Source organism: Nyctereutes procyonoides, unplaced genomic scaffold (assembly GCF_905146905.1).
Source record: "Nyctereutes procyonoides isolate TBG_1078 unplaced genomic scaffold, NYPRO_anot_genome, whole genome shotgun sequence".
Taxonomy (NCBI): Eukaryota; Metazoa; Chordata; class Mammalia; order Carnivora; family Canidae; genus Nyctereutes; species Nyctereutes procyonoides.
Window position 1 is genome coordinate 33,793,565 of NW_026575120.1, and position 19,219 is coordinate 33,812,783.

The following is a 19,219-nucleotide window of genomic DNA, read 5'->3' on the forward strand; positions in this document are numbered from 1 at the left end:
GTGATGGTGCTAGAAGAAGAATCTTAATAAAGGCTTCTCCATGCAGTCAATCTTTATTATAGCAGTATTCGCATATTCACATCAAGTACATAGAACTTTTTGCCTTTTATATAATACAGAGTTTTTAAATAACTTTACACAGAAATAAATCTCTTCAATCTGAATTTCAGCTATCTTTTTTTAATTCTCCATGCTTTCTATCCAAACTGAACAATATTTTCCATTGTACAAATTTACATGAGAAAAACTCCAAAGTACAAATGAAGGGACCTGAGCAGGAAAGAACCAAAGTATCAAGAAGTGGGTAGGGGGAGGAATTAAGGGGGAAAAAAAAAGATTCAAGCAAACATTGAGGGTTAAGAAAGGGACAAGAGGGAGACATCATCCATTTGACTGAAAATAAATGTCTTTTTTTATGAATTGAAAAATAAGCTTTAAAAATAGTTACTCCATTGTAATTTTTGCAAAGCAGGTATAAAGAGGTCTGTGGACAATTTAAAAGTCCCCATTTTTTTTTCACTGGGCACACCCCAGACTCCATGAGAATCTTTTCAATGCTCGAGTGGAACTGAAGTGAACTAAACCCAAACCTTTGGCAGCGAGCGAGAGAGGAATGTATATATGTGAATCGCCATTAGGTTTGGAGTGGGAAACCAGGAGACATTGATTCACTGTGGTTAAAACATGAAGGATTTCCCTTTCCTCTCCCTTACAGAAGAATTGTCCTCAAACCAAGAAGTAAATGAAAATGGGGGGAGGGTGTTTTCCTTTTTTCTTGGTTTAAACCAAAGAGCAATCCTAAGTACTGACCTAGAATTCAACGGGACCTATATTGAGGAATGGTCAGATTTGAGCCCCTGATCAGCTGTGCGCTCCTAAGGCGGCAACCGCTGAGTGAGGAAGGGTCCGAGTGTACAACCAACAGAGGAGATCACCACAAAAACGTATCACTGTGATAAGAGTCCTTGAAATCAGGCAGGATCATGAAGGCTAAGTCAAGACCATAACCTGTGGCATGGCCAAAGGAAGAACAAGAGGACCCAATGAATTCATTTCCAGATGAAGGAGGGAAAGGGTACAGTGCGCGCGCACACACACACGTGGACGGACATGCACGCACGCACACTCCCGTATGTAAACTAATGTAACATGAAGATAAATAAGACATAAAGTTTAGCCACTCATGTTGGTAATTAAGAATAAAAAGGGATTCTATGTTTACATAGCTGGTTTTAATCAGCTATGGAACATACACAAATGTATTAGGAAGGAATGTTCGTTTTTTAAACTGTTCACAGCTTAGAATAAAAAGCACACTTATTGCACTCTTACATTTCAGGTAATTATAGTTTATTTCCCACCATCACATCAGTTCTTCCCTAGCCCCAGACTTACTCCCACACCCTCCCCCCACCCAGCCCATTTTGGTCCACTTTCTCTACATTTGTGCCTACTCTGTGAGCTTTGCTGTTTATGCTAATCTGAAGTTTATTCCACCAAGATACATGTGGGTTAAAAAAGGCTTAACACACAAATGCAACACAGAATAATTTTCAACACAAAGCTGGTACTAATAGGCAACTTAGAACCCCCATCCACAACGCACCCCAGTAAATGAAGCCCTTCCCCTGCTGCATCTCTTCAGCCAACTTCCTGCCCAATTCCCTACAGCCTGTGACGAGAGCCAGCTGCTCGGGAGTGCTGGACAAGATGCTCAGCCTGCCGGAGAGGCAGATGGTTTGCACAAATCTTGTTTTTGATACTAACACAAATAAACATTTCAGTTGTTTGCCAAGAGTACTTCAATCTACAAAATTCTTAGAAAACAAACTCATCACACACACACACACACACACACACACACACACACACACCCCAGATACATTGGCTGTGTCCTCATGCATAACTGGTTACATCACTGTAATTAGTCAAAACAGAATTTTGTTAAATAAAATTATACATTTTAATAAAATTAAACATTTTAATAAAACTAATTTAGTAATTACTAAAACTAAATTAACAGTTGGGTAAAGGGAGTCAAAGGGTAAAAAAAATTAAATAAAAAAGGATTAAAATATTAACAGCTTGAGAGTTGTGGATGTTGAAATAAAAGATCTACTTAATCACTTTGAGGTGAGGATGAACCATCCCTGTGCACGTTGAGGCAGTGTTATCTTAAATATTTTAAGACTTCATGTTTCTGTCCTCCTCTACCTTAAAAATCCCGATAGAAACTGTTAATTAACCTTTCTGCCACTGGCAAAATTTAGGACTAAATTTCAATTTCAATGTCTTTGCTTGAAGAGAAGTGAAAATAAGTTATCTGAAAAGATATGAGCCTAGGAGAACTAAGACAAAACAAAGCTTACTCTCTAGTGTGCTGATGAAACAAAAACCTTACCAATATTTTCAATTTTACCAGAGCTAGCAATACTGGCCACTTCATTCTCCCCTGGCCAATATACAAATCAGGCAGAGATGCTACTGCACTCCTTGGGTGCTCAACAACCTATGGGCATCAGTAATACAACTTAGTAAAACATCCGGGAACTTGCTGGACAGTGCACTACCTTTACCTGGGGGTGGCAAGAAATGCAAGGTACAAAAAGCACACCATGATGTGTGTCTAATTCACGCCCACCAGCCACGTCATTAACTATTCCAATGCCCCACCTGGTTCCTACGGCACCCTGAACACCATCAGCAGGACAGTTCCACATAATTTGCAAACATGTCCTGGGAGGCAAGTTTACATTTTAAAATCTGAAAAATCACTGTTTAGGTTGGCAGCAGTACTCTGGAAACTGATAAAATCAAATCCTGTCCTCTATGTTAGCTTCCTCCTTCTCACGCTCGAGAAGTGTTTGCTGCCCAGCATATAGCACTTCTGACGCCCAAACTACACCAATTCCTTAAAATGTCTGTCCAACATTTCTGTTATATAAAAGTTCCATGCTTTGAAGAACCTATGGAGTAGAAAAAGTTTCTCTAGAAATGTCACTGAACTATAATTTTCAACCTAGTTGCTCTATGTGATAAATATATCTGACTCTACTAGGGATTATGTACTTTAAAAAAATAATTTTGTTCACTGAAAATTTACCTGTGTTTTCTCATTTTTTAAATGATTTTGGCTATAAACCCTTTAGTGCATGTCTCTGCAGTCTAAATTGCGCTCTAAAAAATATTAACACAGCTGAGTTGGACTAGAGTGGCTGCTCTCTTCACAAATCACTGATTTCTGCTAAAATTTTAGCCTTTTTTTTTAGAATTTTTTTATTGCATCGTGAAGGCACAGTAAAGATCATTTGGCAAATTGTCAAGGTATTTTTCTAGAGCCTCACCTACACCATGTCAACGTATGACCTGTAAGCTATTTGCTGTTTATACTCAGTAAACTTTCCATGTACGGTTACTTTTTTTTTTTTTTTTAATAGCCTATTGGTTGAAATCTGCTAGTCCCAAGGTACTGATTTTCTAGTGCTAACACTGCCAACCTTAGACAAAGAAGAGAATCATGGGGAATCATCTATCTTTTTAGCTGGGCAGTCTCTCAATAGAAGTATCTGTGCATGTGATGAAGTTGTGGCTAACTCATCATGAAGATGTATTATCTTGCCAAGCCTACTGAAAACGAAAATTGTACCACTGTTAGTGAACTGTTACTGTAACTACTTAATTTCATGCAACTGACTTAAGGTGAAGATTCTGAAACATACCCCGAGAAACAGATGCTGGCACCACTTGCAACAACATTCAGAAACTCAGAGCTCCATTTTTCAGTTATTACCGCTGAAACGCACAATGCCCTTTAGGACCGAATGAGAGTGCTCAAATAACAAGGACACGCCAAAGTTAAAATCTTAAATCATCTTCATGTTCTAGAGCTCCTGACTTTTCATATTTTAAAATAAGTAACTATTCATTACCTCATCCTGAGGAGGTAGTTTTTTGAAGAGGTCACCCGAACCCTGCAGTGTGCTTCAAGCTGACGCCAGATGGGGTGGACCCTAGGCTGGGGAGGGGTGCCTGGGGGGTCCTGTGCAGCACTCCCAGCTGACTGGAGGAGAGCCTTGTGTGCCCAGAGAGCTGGAACTGCACCAAAGGAGAATTGAGGAAATATTTACAGTTTCCAGTGGACACTGCTCAAGTCTCCATCACCTCTTTATAACTATGTCATGCTCTTTCTCTTCTAACAGCAACAAAAATATAATATGTATGTATCATACGGCATTTTATCTCCTAGGATGCCCCAGCATATCCTACAAGATCGTAAGTGCAACCAGGGACTGGATGTTCAGGAACCAGAATTTGACAGATAGAATCTTCTTTAAAGGTGCAGTGAAGTACAAATGATCACACCGGATTTTCTATTCACAAATCCCCTTTATAAACTACTTTTTGGTCAATGTTATTTCAGCGGCAAAAGTCTAGGCCCTAGACTCTAGTTTGATGACAAAAAAGTCCATCAGGAATACTACATATTCTGAAACAATCTTCTGTGTTTGCTCTCAAATTCTTCAGAAGGCTTCACCTCTTCTTACCCAAAATAAAATACACCATAGAAGGCACTGCAGCCACTTTACGGAAAAGACAGGCAACTACAATCTTTCAGGACAGTCAGTGATGCAGCCACACTCTATCTATACAAATGACTCATAAAGTGCTTTGCACAAACAAGGAGTTCTTCCTTGTATCTTCTTAGGAGCTCAAAAAGTCTATCTGTAGTCTAAACATCAAAAAAATAAGAGGAAACCCCTTTATCATGTCATTTGTAAACTAGAGAAAAAACTACTTGATGGAAGAAAGGGGATAAATACTAAAATTCTATTTTTATTTTTTAAGGGCTCTATAAAAATCTCCCAAGAATACCCTGAGCCTGACTTCTGGCTGGACATAACTTCATTTGAGACCAAGTCTGTTCCCTGCTTTCAAGGGAGAGCAATCTCTTCTAAAGAGGATGGAAGAAAACAACGCTGTCACCTTTCCAATGCTATGCTCCCCTCCGTCATCCTCTACCCCTGCCTGTGCTGGCCTCTGCCCCCTGGGTGGGGGTGGAGGTGTCCTGCAGCCAAGCGGCCAGCTGCTCCGCAGGACATGCTGCTTTTCAAACCGAGCTCTCTCCAATCTTGGTAAAGGGAATACAACCACCAGTTTAAAAGCATGTATGGGGACATATGTAAAAAGATGCTTTTAAAAGAGAAGCAGCATTATGCACACAAGATGCTCTTCCAATCAGCATGAATCTTCGCAATTTCTGAATTGTCTCTGCTCATGTAGGACTTAAGAACACACTGCTTTTCAAACTCTAACAACTTTAGGATGTTTTCCATTTTACTAGGATAATCTTTCACAAGCCTGTAGAATTTTCAGTAGGCTTTCCTCTGGATACACATATTTTAGCAAAAAGCATCGAACAGCAGTGAGCTTAATGGCTAAAAGATAGTGGGGTCAGTTACAATTTGAGATTTTTAAAAAACAACTTCTAATTCCCTGATTTATTTTATAGGTTCTGTGTAATATCTTTAAGGTCCTTGGCTACATTGCTTGGTTGGGGTAAGTACATTTGATTTGATTTACATTCCTAAATCCTGGCAAGAGATTCTATAGACTCATGATAAGGGAGGTATTTGTCATTACTTTGCCATTAATACATCCAGAGTCACTTTCTTTGTGACTACTGCAGTTTATGCCACCCTTTAGTAAAGGCCAATGAAGCTGTAACTGGGTTCTAATTTCCACTTATGCAAAGAAAAAGAATGACGTTTTTAATACCTGCACAGCAGCTCTTTCTATAAAAACTGATGTTAGGTTTCAAACACCCTTCCTCAGACCCAATACACTAAAATTGCGCTATTCTAAAAAAAAATAAATAAATAAAAATAAAATTGCGCTATTCTCTACCCGGGGAACTCAGCTGCCAAATTACTCAACCTTTTGAAGACCAGGCTTGGGGAAAAAAGGAAGAAGGAGAATGAATGGAGACACCACCATTTTTATTTTAGGTTGCATATTCTAGATAAAAGACTGGAAAGAGGATGGAGGATGTAGTGTAGGAGTAAGTTGGAGGAAAACATGAGATATTAGCAAAGATGTTAGTGTGGATCCAGCAAGTACCATTAATTTAAAAATTATAAATATCTGTCATTATGCTAAGACTCCCCATATTTAGGTAGAGAAAAGGATAATGATCTTTCTTTAAAAGTTGTTTATATAACAAAAATACAATTTTCCAGGATATATAATTCTGGTGGGAAGTATTATTTTATTCCAATTCAATTAAATCTGAAAATTATTTTCTTTTTAATAAAAATATAATAGAGAAACTCAGAAATTAAAACTTGTACCTTACATTTAAATTACATAAATGTCTCACACATTCAAAACTGTTATCAAGCAGTTTTGTAGGCTTTTAATTGGATACCGCCATGGCATTTTGTGCCCTGGACAAAGTAGCCACATAAGTACTTGATGACTGGAAGAGCTTAGGAGGAAGATATTAACTGTATTTTCCTGAGAACTTGCTACATTGTGGAGGGCAAAAAAAAAAAAAAAATCCCCAACACTTGTCTTCATTGCTGGACCCAGTGAGAAGAGAAGGCAATGTGTGCCAGCACTTTCCAGCCTGCGTGGTTATAGGCAGACACCCTCAGTGAGCAAGGAAACAAAGGCCAGAAACCCAGTGGGTCAGGAAAAAGATGCAGCATTCCCTTTGTCCCTACACCAAAACGTGATCCCCCCACCCTCGCCTCTCATTCTCCATTTAAATACAAGAGCTTCACTTGATAAAAATTTGTCAAAGACCGGACATGCACCACACAGAAAGGCCATGCTGCATTTTTGTTCCATCCCTCAGAAATGAACCGGTGGTGACTAGGGGGAAAGAGCTCCACAACAAAATCCCAGGACAGGAAAGAGAACGATGCTTGGCGATTGCAGCTGCCCTGTCAGGTGACCAGCCACACACTCATCTGGCGGTTAGAAGGGCAGAGCTGACGGGCAGGCTCTCCACAGCCAATCTCCCAAGCTGTAGCAGCAGTTTCTTTCCATCATGCCTGACCATCAAAAGGTCAGAACTCAGGCTCTCCTCTTCCTTCCTGGGAGTGGGCAGACTTGTATGCACGTGGTATTTGTGTTGAAGAAGAAACACTGGCAGCAGAGAATTCTGGTTCCTAAAACATTCTTCCCTCTTTTGTTGGATGGGAAATTCCATTCTGTTCCACACCAGCTTATGCATTGAAAATTCTGTATCTTTAAAAAAAGATTTGAGGAACAGAACTGTGTTTTGATGTTAACAAATTGTACGAACACAAGACTTAAGAAATAAGAGTAGTTGTTGCCATGATGGTGTGGCTACTTGAAGGCTGCAAATTCTCCTGTAGAGGGAGGACAAGAGCTAATTTTAAAAAAGTTATCTCAAATAACCAAGAGATCTAGAAAAGCCTCACTGAAAGGGGACTCGCTAACTATTACAAAGCTAGCAACATCATCACTGATTTAAAAGCAAAAATGGCCGAAATCCATAAAAGAAGATAGTTTATAGTATATAGACTATGCTTCAGTTTTGCCAATTAAATATTGAGTCTACAGGTAATTTCCCATTTGGATTTGACATGCTATGGTTCTAATCAAGCTGAAAAACCATTCCAATGAACAAAATTTCTCAGATATGGATTGTAAAATAGTAAGGTTGATTTGTTGAAGACTTTCCCCCAACTATCAACTCATTTCCATTGTTATAATGATGCAAGTCCAAGCAGTCACTGACACCAACACAGGATTTCATCTAGGAGTGACCTGTCCACTCTCTGACTGCCAACTGGCTACTACAGGACACTGGTATGTCCTCCCAACAACAACAGATTGCTAATGACTGGCTGACTGAACCCCCAGATCACAGGCTGATAATATTAGCAACCATCTGAGTACCTGTTATACGCCAGGTGCCTCACTGAATGCTTTACATATATTTGCATCTAAGCCTCATAATCACTATAAGGCAAGTGCTATTACTTCTCTAAACTTACAAAGGAGCGTGGGTTTAGAATGGTGGAGTAATTTGCCTGGTATCTCACAGCTAGAAAATGGCACTGTTATGATGCAAGTCTGGGGGTGGGGGTGGTCTTAACAATGAATATACCCTGAAATAATTTTCAATAATAATTTATTTTCCCACTCTGAGTATTAATACTAATTGGATTGCAGATGGTGATACTATCTCTTTCTATTTAAGGATTCCTTTCACCAAGCAAGTAACCACAGTATTGTGAGTCAAAAGATCAAGGAAGGATAAAAGAATCATTACCTCATATTTAAAGTTAAAAAGACTAGGGAGGGAGTATGGCATTGATTAAAAAAAAAAAAAAAAAAAAGCCAAGTCACTAAGACCACAGAGAGCCAATTATGAAGAATATAACCACAGAAGACTATTTTGTGAACAGAGACTAGAAATCACACTACCTTTGCTTATGGTTTAAGTACATTGTGGTTTGAAGGTTGCTATTTTTTCTAGTATTTTCATATATTTAAGGTAATTTTCAACATTCTAATTAGTAGTCACTGTATCCTGCAGAATCTGAATCTCATTAAAGGAAGTCAATGTGAAAATAGGATTTACTTGCAAATCTTTATTTTTTAAAAAAATCTTCCAGTTTTTAGAATATGGCTAGACTTTAATCTATTAAGTGAGAATATCAAAAGTGATAAAAATTCTATGTCAGATCTTATATACCACATTAAAAAATAACTTTAAAAAATCGTCATGCGCTTCCAATTATGATAATTAGACATCCCACTTTGAACAGTGTTCTACTCTACAAACTTAAAAGGTTAGCCTTTAAAAAAAAAAAAAAAACACAAAACAGTCTCCCAAAGTACAAACTCGTACCAACAAACTCCAAATCAGATACTAATAAAGCAAACACTGAAGACCATCTTACCATTGTCTACTGCTTCTAATGGAATGCAGTTATTATTTCATAAGAAGACTTTAGATCCAGGAATAAAAAAAGACAAAAAGAACTCAAGAGTTTATGGATCAATAAAATAAGACTCTTTCTATAGATGTCCTGAAATCACGGAGAAATTTAAGGAAAGATGGGCATAACAGGCAATGGATCTGCTTTTGGGGAAAAAGGCATACTCCTTCTTGCATATCCAGAAATCTCTATTATCCCACCTCCTATCCTATTTTATTTGAGGTAAGAATTACTTGAAGTGAAACATCCAGGATACTACATGACTTTTTGAAAATTTTGTTATGTTAATTATTGCCTGAAAAATCAGAGGCCAAAATGAAAAAAAAAATTTTTTTTTAACCTTTCTGGTTGAGAATAACCTAAGTTCTGTTTTCCATTTGACTTTATTTAAGATTGAGGTAGAGAACATTTGGGAAGGCCCTGTGATTTCGAATATCTCAAATATTAAGATTTGTTTATTTGAAATCTAAGGATTTTACTAACTAGTTTTAAGATATTACATACATTACCTTTTATTCCGGAATTGAATGTATTTCAGTGGCTATTATACATGTAATTTGCTATATACTTCTTCAAGATAAAATACGCTGTGAAAAATCAATTTGCACAGAAGTCGATCACTGTTTTAGATGTGGGGGGGGGCATTCATTTGAAACCAGAGTAATTCTCATTCTTTCTTTGTGGTGACCTTTTACGAAGTTTCAAAAATATGACAAACATTCTGGCTCAGACACACTGGACTTCTTAAATTTTAAGAGAAATTACCACAGGAGCGATGAAACATGGAGTAAAATAAAAAGTACTCTAGAAATGCTTAATAATTCTCAATCTAATAGGACTGTAACTGACAGTGTTTTAGTCTGAAGTACCCATTTCATAATATTAAAAAAAAAAAGCAGCTCATTTCCTTAAATTGAGGGACTCACTTGAGACAGGCCATTTAAGCTGGTGTGTTAGTCACTATTTAAAGAGAATGACTTTGGGGATCCCTGGGTGGCGCAGCGGTTTGGCGCCTGCCTTTGGCCCAGGGCGCGATCCTGGAGACCCGGGATCGAATCCCACGTCAGGCTCCCGGTGCATGGAGCCTGCCTCTCCCTCTGCCTATGTCTCTGCCTCTCTCTCTCTCTCTCTCTCTGTGTGACTATCATAAAAAAAAAAAAAAAAAAAAATTTAAAGAGAATGACTTTAACTAACGCTTAGAATGTAAATGGCTAATACAACATTTAATACCTGAAAATAACCTAAAGCATTTATCTGTTGTGATCCCTAAACTACTTAAAATCAAGAAGAAAAATCTTAGTTCCCGTCACTGACCAGTAAAACTTCTAAACTATAAAACAAATTTTACAAAAAAGGGTGCCTGCTGAAAAAGGAAATCAACTTTAATAAAAAATCTGTGGGCTGAGGTTTTAGGAATAAAAGCAATCAGTCATAAGAGAATGAACGTCTTTCTGTTTCAATTACGTAGTCAGAAAGGTTAACTCTACATATGGTTAGGAAAATGATATTTTTATTTGGAGAATATATCTAAAATGCAGTATAAAACAAACAACAGAAACGGAGACTACTGTATGTCTAGAATATACTCCCTACTTCTCTGCATCCATGTTACTTAATGAACATCTTGCCCTACCATATTGTTCATGTCCTTCCACCAACACTCCTAGTTGGCTCAGTTTGGAAAGAAAACTGCTAGGTGGCCCTTTGAAGGCCACTGAAACTTGCAAGGTGGCATAAAGGAATTTCTGAGCTGTTCTAAGATTCTAAGAGCCCAGCAATGCCTTCTGCAAAGGAGACTGAAAAGAGTCAAATGTAGAGAGTGGGGGGTTGGGCAGTGGTCCGGGTGGGGAATTATAGGAGCAGAAAAAAGGAGTGAGCAAAGAAAGGACAATACGAGTGAAGCAAGTACACTGAGGAACTATAGAAAGAGTTCGATCAGTAAAAAGATCCTTTGACTCTTGTGCCTTAGAATGTCCAAACCTTTGTGCATTCCAGTGACCAATGTAAAAACTTTGTTAGCTACATGCTTGCTATTCAATTCGTGATGGACAAAACTCTATTTAGTAATTACTATCATATCTTTAATATCACTAGAGGATTTAGAAATCCTGCACTAATTTAGAATCTTTTTTCCAACAGGTTCCATTCTTTCATGCCTTTCTCTTTCTTATTTTTGAAAACACGAGAGAGGTTCTTTTCCACTACTCTTGCCTAATTGAAAGGCATGAATCAATTTTGAGCAACATGAATGGCATTACTTATTTCAAACTACCCAAATGAGAGGCAAAAGGTATGCCATGCTTCTTCTCACTGACTAGTTTTCCTGGATGAAATCTCATCCATTCAAATTAATACAGTATTTTAAAAACTTATTTGTGATATTTAAAAACTAAATTATCACTAAGGTCTTCCCAATTTTCTTATTGGCTTCAAAGGATGATATTAAACACAGATGTTGTCTATGTGCCTGTATAGCTCCGAACCACCAGTTATATTTAAAAATCACCATAGTTCTAAATTAAATAAATGAAAATGTATTTAAGTGGCTGGCTTTTGGTGCTGACTCTGAAGTAGACATGATAATTTCTTTGGTAAGATGACAGTGATACTGCTCCTTTCACTTTTGATTCCCAGTAAGATTCTGGCTCATAGTAAGAGTATACTGACTGCCACAGTACAGTCATTTTCTACACAAGAAAAGGTAAATATTAGAAAGCACTAATAAATACTTCACACAGTAGGCTACATAGGCTACAGAAAAAAAAAAAGAATAGCATTCATTCATAAGAACCCTGCTGGGCAAAGAATATAAGGAGCACAAGAATTTTATGACACATGGATAAGGTGATTGTTAAAACAGGTATCATGAAAGGTATGTACAATCTAAAGTAATAATAATTTTTAAGAAGTCCACTACTTGGTTGTTTGGTAACTAAAGATATCTAAACAAACAAACCCAAAACTTCTCACAGAATTCTATGAAGCTTTTTTGGGGGAGGAGGAAACAATGCATCTGTAAGGAAATTCAACTTCTATGTGTATAAGACATCCTTAATGTATGGGAAAATATTATTTAAAAAGAACTCCAATTTTTAACATTCGTCACTAAAAATCCAAAGTTCAAGCATATTACTCATGTCAAATATGTCATTCCTAAGCAATATCTTTGGTTACCTGCACTCGTAATTTGTAAAAAGAAATTCAGTCTACTGCTTTGAGGAATAAAGCATATTTTCCAAATTATAATAAAAAGTTATAGAAATAAAGTCTATAAAGTCTATTCCTTTGAGGAATAAAGCATATTTTCCAAATTATAATAAAAAGTTATAGAAAATAATATTAAGAATAAAAATAACTTATTCAACTCTCATAAGTTTTTAATTAGATCTGTTTGGGTTGCCTTGCCTAACACAGGCTAATCTACTGTCACCGTCCACCTGCAAATCCATGCACAGGAGTGGTGCTGTTCTTGGGACTCCCTAATGGACATGTGATAGCCAACAACAAAAGGTGCATGAGAAAAGTTTAAATGAAGTTTAATAATTAGAATAAGCCCATAAACAGATGTGGAACAGGAAGTAAAGCCTCTGAAAGAGGTACTACAAATGTTTAGCCATGTCTGTGCATTTTATAAAATGCTTGGATGCTGAAAATCCAATGCTAAATTTACATTTTAGATTTGGAAATAATGATACCTAGTCTTTAAAAACCTACTCATTCTTCGGCTCATCGTTTTTAAAAAAGATCTTATTCAATTTAGCAAATATATAAACAAACATATTTTCATTTCCTTGGTCCCTATGCCCTATACTCGCACACTCTAATTTGTTTCAGTGGACAGGAAACGCACCGTATCCCCCTGCCTGGATGGGTGTTTTTGGAGAAGCACAAGCATAGAGACTAAAATCCTCTGTTTGGAAGCCAGCCCGATTCAAGGAGGGTTCTGATGCACTGCGGTGAATTTTTGGCAATGAGCGGGCCAGCAGCTCAATAGAGGCGAGAATCTAAAAAAGGAAAAGGAAAAAAAGAAAAAAGGTAGAATGAAAATCTAGGTGTTATTAATCTTTAAAATCCCCATCATACTTTACAAGAAAGCACCTGAAATCTTACATTGTTTTTGGTTTATCCTAAATGCCTGAAAAAATACTTAAGAAACTGGTATTTTTCCTTACAAAGAAAAGAGAACGACCAAACTCCTATAATTTTAATCTCTGTAAAATGAATGGGGAAAACAACCTATAGTTAGCTTTTATTTACATTTTAGATCATTTGCCAGCCTTGGAACAGTAAATAATAATAAGTTTTAAACCAATTATATACCTATTTCTCCCAGACCGCAGTCCCTTTTGGGAAGAAGATGAAGCATCAATCAGTAAAGCAGTGGGTGACTTCACAAACACAATCATCAGAGCAACTCATTCTTTAAGAAACTTAGTAATGGGGGAATGTCTTCCACAACATAATTAAAAGTAGGACCTGATGACCCACACTGCTAGTGGCATAGGAGTGAGAAGTGACAGGTGACAATCCAAGAGTGGGAAAGACAGGCAAACTACAAATAGACACCAACACACAAAACGTAGAAATGCCACATAGTTTAAGGTACAGAGAAACGGGTTATGACTCTTGAAGGCAGACAGTATGATGGATGTTCATAATCATGAGACATACGTGTAGGCTTGGCACAATGCCTGGCATATAGTAAGAACTCAATAAAACTTTAGCAGCCATTACTATTATTATGTTTCTGAGCTACCAAAACTTTTTAAAAAGTTAAACTGTCATCTGTATGATTAGTATAAGGCAAAGAAGCAATGTTACAAAACATCTTCAATTACAAGCATAACACACAAATAAAAATTCAAATAATACAGAAAAAGTATAAGTCCTACCTTCCAGGGGTAACCACTGTTAAAGAGTCTATACTTTCTTCTGGACCTTTCCTATGCATAAACATGCACATATGAAAACAGAGCCCATCCCCACCCTCACCACCATCCAAGTGGTATCATACTACACATATATTTCTGTGTTGCTTTTCTTTCCCCTCGCTAACTTCCATGCCATCTAGAGAGCTACCTTGATCTCTATGTCTTTAATTTTTCCTATTATGGTAAGCATTCTCGTATGTATCTGAGCACTTGTGGAAGCAGGTTCTGTAGTATACGTTTTTAAGAGTGGAATTACCAGAGCAAAATGTATATATATTTGGAGTTTATGAATTGTACCAAGTCCTTTAAAGAGGCCAAACCAATTTACAATCCCAACAATACTGTTAAAAAATTTATAAGGAGGGCCCTTCTTACTTCCCAACACGGTTCCCAATGCTGGATACTGCCAATCTGAGAGAGAAAATCAAAATGTGTTTCACTGTTACTCTGCATTTTATTGACTGTCCCAGAACTTTTAACATCCTAAGCTCATTCACCATTTGTATTTCTGTGTGAATCACCAGTTCATATGCTTTGCTCATTTTCTATTATCTTTTTTACTTATTGATTTGTAGGAGGCCTTTACATAATACCAGTATTTATGCTTTGTTATACATGCTATAATTATTTTTGTGTTTACTTTGCAATAGTATTTTTATTACACAGAATTTTAAAAACTTTTAAGGTGGTCAGACTTGCTGATCTTTCTTTCCTTTATCATTTCTGGATTTTCGCTTCTTATTATTATTAGGAAAGCTTTTCCTACCTGAAGGTCAATAAAAATGACTTCTTATAGTTATGTTTTTCACATATATAAATCTTTAGCCATCTGAAGTTTGTGTTTCTGTGTAGTGTGAAAAGAGATCTTGTAATGAAAAGTTAAAAATAATACTTAAAACGAGCATCCCTCAGCAATCTGAAAAATTCAGATATCCATTTCATTTTCAGATACCACACAAAGAATTTATATTTAAAAGTATAAACATTTTGTCCCCTTTAATACCACTTAAAAAGAAGGACTATAAGGGGTGCCCGGCTGGCTCAGTTGATAGGGTGTGCAACTCTTATCTTGGGGTTGTAAGTTTGAGCCCAAATCTGGGTGTAGAGATTACTTAAAAAAAATAAAATCTTAAAATAAAAAAGTGGGCCTGTGGATATAATTTACATTATTAATATACATCAAGCATGTTAAACAGGAAACTCTAGTACCTGGACTATGAAAATAGAATGTGATACCAGGGTCCTGCTGATATTGGCCAACAACACTGGTCCTTTTACTTTGATAGTTTTAAACAACCAGCAGTTTTCTGGGTTGAAAAAAAAAAAAAAAACTCTTCCTCGAAGAAATAGTAACTTAGAATTCCAATATGTAAAACATGTATCTACCCACTCTGAGATAGCCCCTTAGAGACTTGTTAAAATCACAAATTCAATCTTTAATGCGTTAGATGGGAATAACAGATTCATGTATTCCTGTAACAGTGACTTTTGTCTTAGGAGATTCAGCTAGGAGTGGGTATTTAAAAGCATAATAAGGTTCAAGAAAGACCAACTCAGTAATTATGGTAGCTAGTAATTACAGAGTCAGTCCTACCCCTCTGAAAATTGTACTGATTTATCAAGACTCGTTTATACAGCGCTATCAGGAACTTCCTGAGCATCACAAAAAACTGAATTTATATTACAATATCTTCCATATCGAAACTTTCTCAGCTTCTTCATGTACTTAGTTGCAGTTTGTGAGGCTTATTAAAGATTGTTAATGTAAGGGCTTTAGCCTTATGCCATGAAAAGATAAAAAGCGATGGTAATTTTCCAAGAATCAGAGAAAGGCAGACAGTGCCAACAGGTGGCACTTTTTGCCCTATTTGAAAATGCTCCTCCAACAGACTCAGTGTTTTTTTTTGTTTTTGTTTTTTTTCCAGACTCAGTATTAAAGGGAAGCTGGGAATGTTTTACCACCAGGAGGAACTGAAGCAGCAGTTCTCAAAGTGTAATATGTAGAAAAACTATGTTCATAATAACACCAAGGTATTATTTGCCTTTTTACTGTCATTATTTTGCAAGTGTAAGTGGAGTTTTCAGAGGCTACATCGTGCAAAATATTGCAACATCACAAGTGCAGAGAATCCAGATGTCTTTTTTTTGCAGAGATTTGCAAAAAAGGTAAAATGATGCCATTCTTTTCATTTTTCTGTTGTCTGGGAAAATACAGTTGTTTTACAAAAGTGTTATTTAACATGTAATGGTTTTATTATGTTTAATTCAACTTATAAATATTTTTAACACATAGTTTCAATTTCTAAAATGTCAATTATTACTTATATAAGCAAAAGTTCTTTGGGGGTTTTCAATAATTTTTAAGTGTGTAAATGGATTGTGAGACCAAAAAAGTCTGAGAACTGCTAAACAAAATCAAAGTCATTCTGAATATTTTGTACTGAGATTCCAAATTTCTAGATGTACCACCATTCAAATTCATAAAATCATCTTTATGTGATTACTTATCTGCTGCCTGCACATAATCACGTGGAATCCAAATTCACAAAATACAAACGTATGCTCTAGAAACTATTTAAAAATCTACAGCTGAGTATTAGCCTATCCTCTTAGGTAACATAAAGCTTCTTACTTGGGGAAAGAGTGGCCTCTCATCTCTTTTCTTTTTTAGGCACTCTGCCATCAATCTCTTCATGGCTTTTGGACAGTTACTCCGTACCTTACTGAGATCTGGAGAAAGATATCCTCGTCCCACCATAAAAATTATCTGGGCAAGGGAAAAAAAAAAAACAACAAATCATACAACCTTGTTGATGAACTGAAAAATACATAAACATAGAAAATTCAACAAGCAGCGCATTTTTGTGTACTCTTCTGCATGTACACTGTACTTCAATAAAAAGAAACACAATGCATCCCCTACATCATATTGTGGGCTGTAAGCTGAAATCTTCAGGACCTCTAGACTACTGTAAAGTTCTTATTGCTCTCCAGGGTTCCAGTCTGTCCTTATCCATTTCCCACTGCCAGGGTAATCAGATCGGACTGTGCCTCTATTCTACTTAAAGTATTTTATTGAGTATTTATTGAGTACTTGTTGGGCATCACAAGTCCTCTATAGATATGTAGCAAGAACCAAAAAAAGCTAAGCTTTTTAGCAGTTGTTTTGGCAACAAATTTGTTTGTTGAGGAAATGTTAGAAATGGGGCATGCAGTAATGTAGGTCTGAGAATCAGAGCCTCCTCCGAAGAAAAAGAAGATAAACCACCTTGGGAATTAAGTATTGTGTTTAATAAAGTAAAAAGGCTTGTCTTCCTTAGGTGCAGAGATGAACACTGTTTCTGATTTAATTTTCTCATTTTTGCCTGTTTTGAGAACGGACAGAAACAGATATCAGGCGTCTTGGGACTCTGTGAAGAGAGGGGATTTTTGATCTTAGAGGGAACAAATCATACAGGCACAGACTAGAGAGTAGGTGGAGAGAGCCTGTAAGAAATCCTGTTACACACACACACACAGAAGAAATTCTGTTACATACAGAGTTTATAAACTTTAGAAACAGTCAAGTCTGATACCCTAACTTTATATTATTTCCTGTTTGGTGCTGTAGGAACTTTTGTTTAACTATAAGCTGATTTGCCCAAGAGCCATTAAAGTGGAGGTATAAAGCTTATCCTCCTTTCCCATCTCCCCTCTATAACTGCTCTTTTCCTACTTTATAAAAGGCACACCTTTTTTACCCAACATAAAATTTAACTATAGTATACATTGTTCCAAGAGGTAAAACTGCTGGGTACCAAGCGGACACTTAATAGATACTGGTATTTAACTAGGCTCTAATGAATGGGTAACAAATCCCTCTGCAAGACAGCCGGTTTCCAATTCTTTGCTTGCAGCAAGATTAATTGAATTGTCAGCTAATTATAAAATTTACTGACAAATTATGTAATTTTGGGTACATTCTAGAAGTGAGTTCAAATAACTGAGTGATATACTTTATAGCAAAGAATTAATCTTGCCCAGAGGGAGGGCTCGCTTTTGCTTTTGGCTCCTGGGAAGTAATCCCTATACTTCTGGAATGCCCTGCCTGATAAGAGTCCTTTTGTTTACCTGGAGGCCTTTGGCTATGCTGGATGGTCTATGCCATAAATGTGATTTATAGAAGGGACATTGAGCTTGACCTCCAGAGGGGCTAAAAACTAAGGTCAGCCACAGAGGTGGTCAACCATATTTACCTGACCCTGAGCCCTGGTGATAACTCTGGACTTTCGAGTTTCTGTGTTTGGCAATACTCTACACGTTGTCACACAATGCTGCCAGAAGAATTCAGATGCTGTCCACAATTACATTGAGAGAAGAACACTAGGACCTCCACACATGGAATGTTCTTCAATTCTGTCCTATGTGCCTCTTCCCTTGACTGTTGTAATAAACAGTAACTTTAAGTACTAACAACTTGGAGGGAGTTCTGAGACTTACTGAATGGCTGAATCTGAGTATGGTCTTGGGGACCACTGAACTGTGCATGTGGGTACAACAAACGCCTGACTTTCTCATCTTTGTATCTAATTGAACAGAAGTTTTCAGTGTTTACTTCCTTAAAAATAAAACAAGGAAAGGAACTGATGTTAAGTCCTACCTCACTTTAGCAAAACCCTATTTACCCACAAATATATAAATGAACTGATGAGAAAAACCCATGTTGTTCATTAAGAAATATTTCCTTTTTCCTTTTTTTAAAAAATTTGTAAATGTAACTATTTTTTTTTTAAGATTTTATTTATTTATTCATGAGAGACAGAAAGAGGGAGACAGAGACACAGGCAGAGGGAGAAGCAAGCTCCCTGTTGGGAGCCCGATGTAGGACTCGATCCTGGGACTTCGCAATCATGCCCTGAGACAAAGGCAGATGCTCAACCACTGAGCCACCTAGGGGTCCCAGGAAATATATATATTTTTTAATTCTAAATTTAAATCCTTATTTTTGTTGCAGAGATGTAACTTGAGTGATCAATAAAAGCCTTGAAAGCATAAAAATGTTTCTTCAAAGAGAAAAACTTCCAAAAGTTATTGAATCTGTTTTTTTACACAGATGGTAGGTATCAAGTCAGGATGGCTTTTAGATTTCATTGGATACATTTAAAAGAAGCTCTAACAACTTTATTTTGAAATGTTAATAAAATATAAAGGAAATCACTATCTTTACAATTACTTCAAGAGAAGACTTACCCTGATAATTCATGTATACTAGATTTAAGTAGCACGGACATGATAAAATCAGCAGCTCAATTTGAAATTCTGGGACTGACT

The 19,219-nt window shown here is 36.8% G+C and overlaps 1 protein-coding gene across 7 annotated transcripts in view; it reads right to left on the bottom strand.

Annotated features, from left to right (window-relative positions):
- Positions 1 to 29: 29 nt before the first annotated feature.
- BRAF (B-Raf proto-oncogene, serine/threonine kinase) overlaps positions 30 to 19,219 on the bottom strand; it is a 175,907-nt gene continuing 156,717 nt past the window's right edge. For 2 of the 7 annotated variants that reach the window (XM_055334939.1, XM_055334941.1), the window contains exons 17-19: positions 16,542 to 16,676; positions 12,829 to 12,982; positions 3,980 to 7,251 (exon numbers count right to left, since the gene is read on the bottom strand). In XM_055334939.1, the coding sequence (XP_055190914.1) occupies positions 6,968 to 7,251; positions 12,829 to 12,982; positions 16,542 to 16,676 (573 nt within the window). In that variant the 3' untranslated portion in view covers positions 3,980 to 6,967. Of the gene's footprint in view, positions 7,377 to 8,367; positions 9,566 to 12,489; positions 12,983 to 16,541; positions 16,677 to 19,219 lie in introns of those variants that run through there. The other 5 variants (XM_055334944.1, XM_055334945.1, XM_055334940.1 and 2 more) reach the window with 4 other exon arrangements.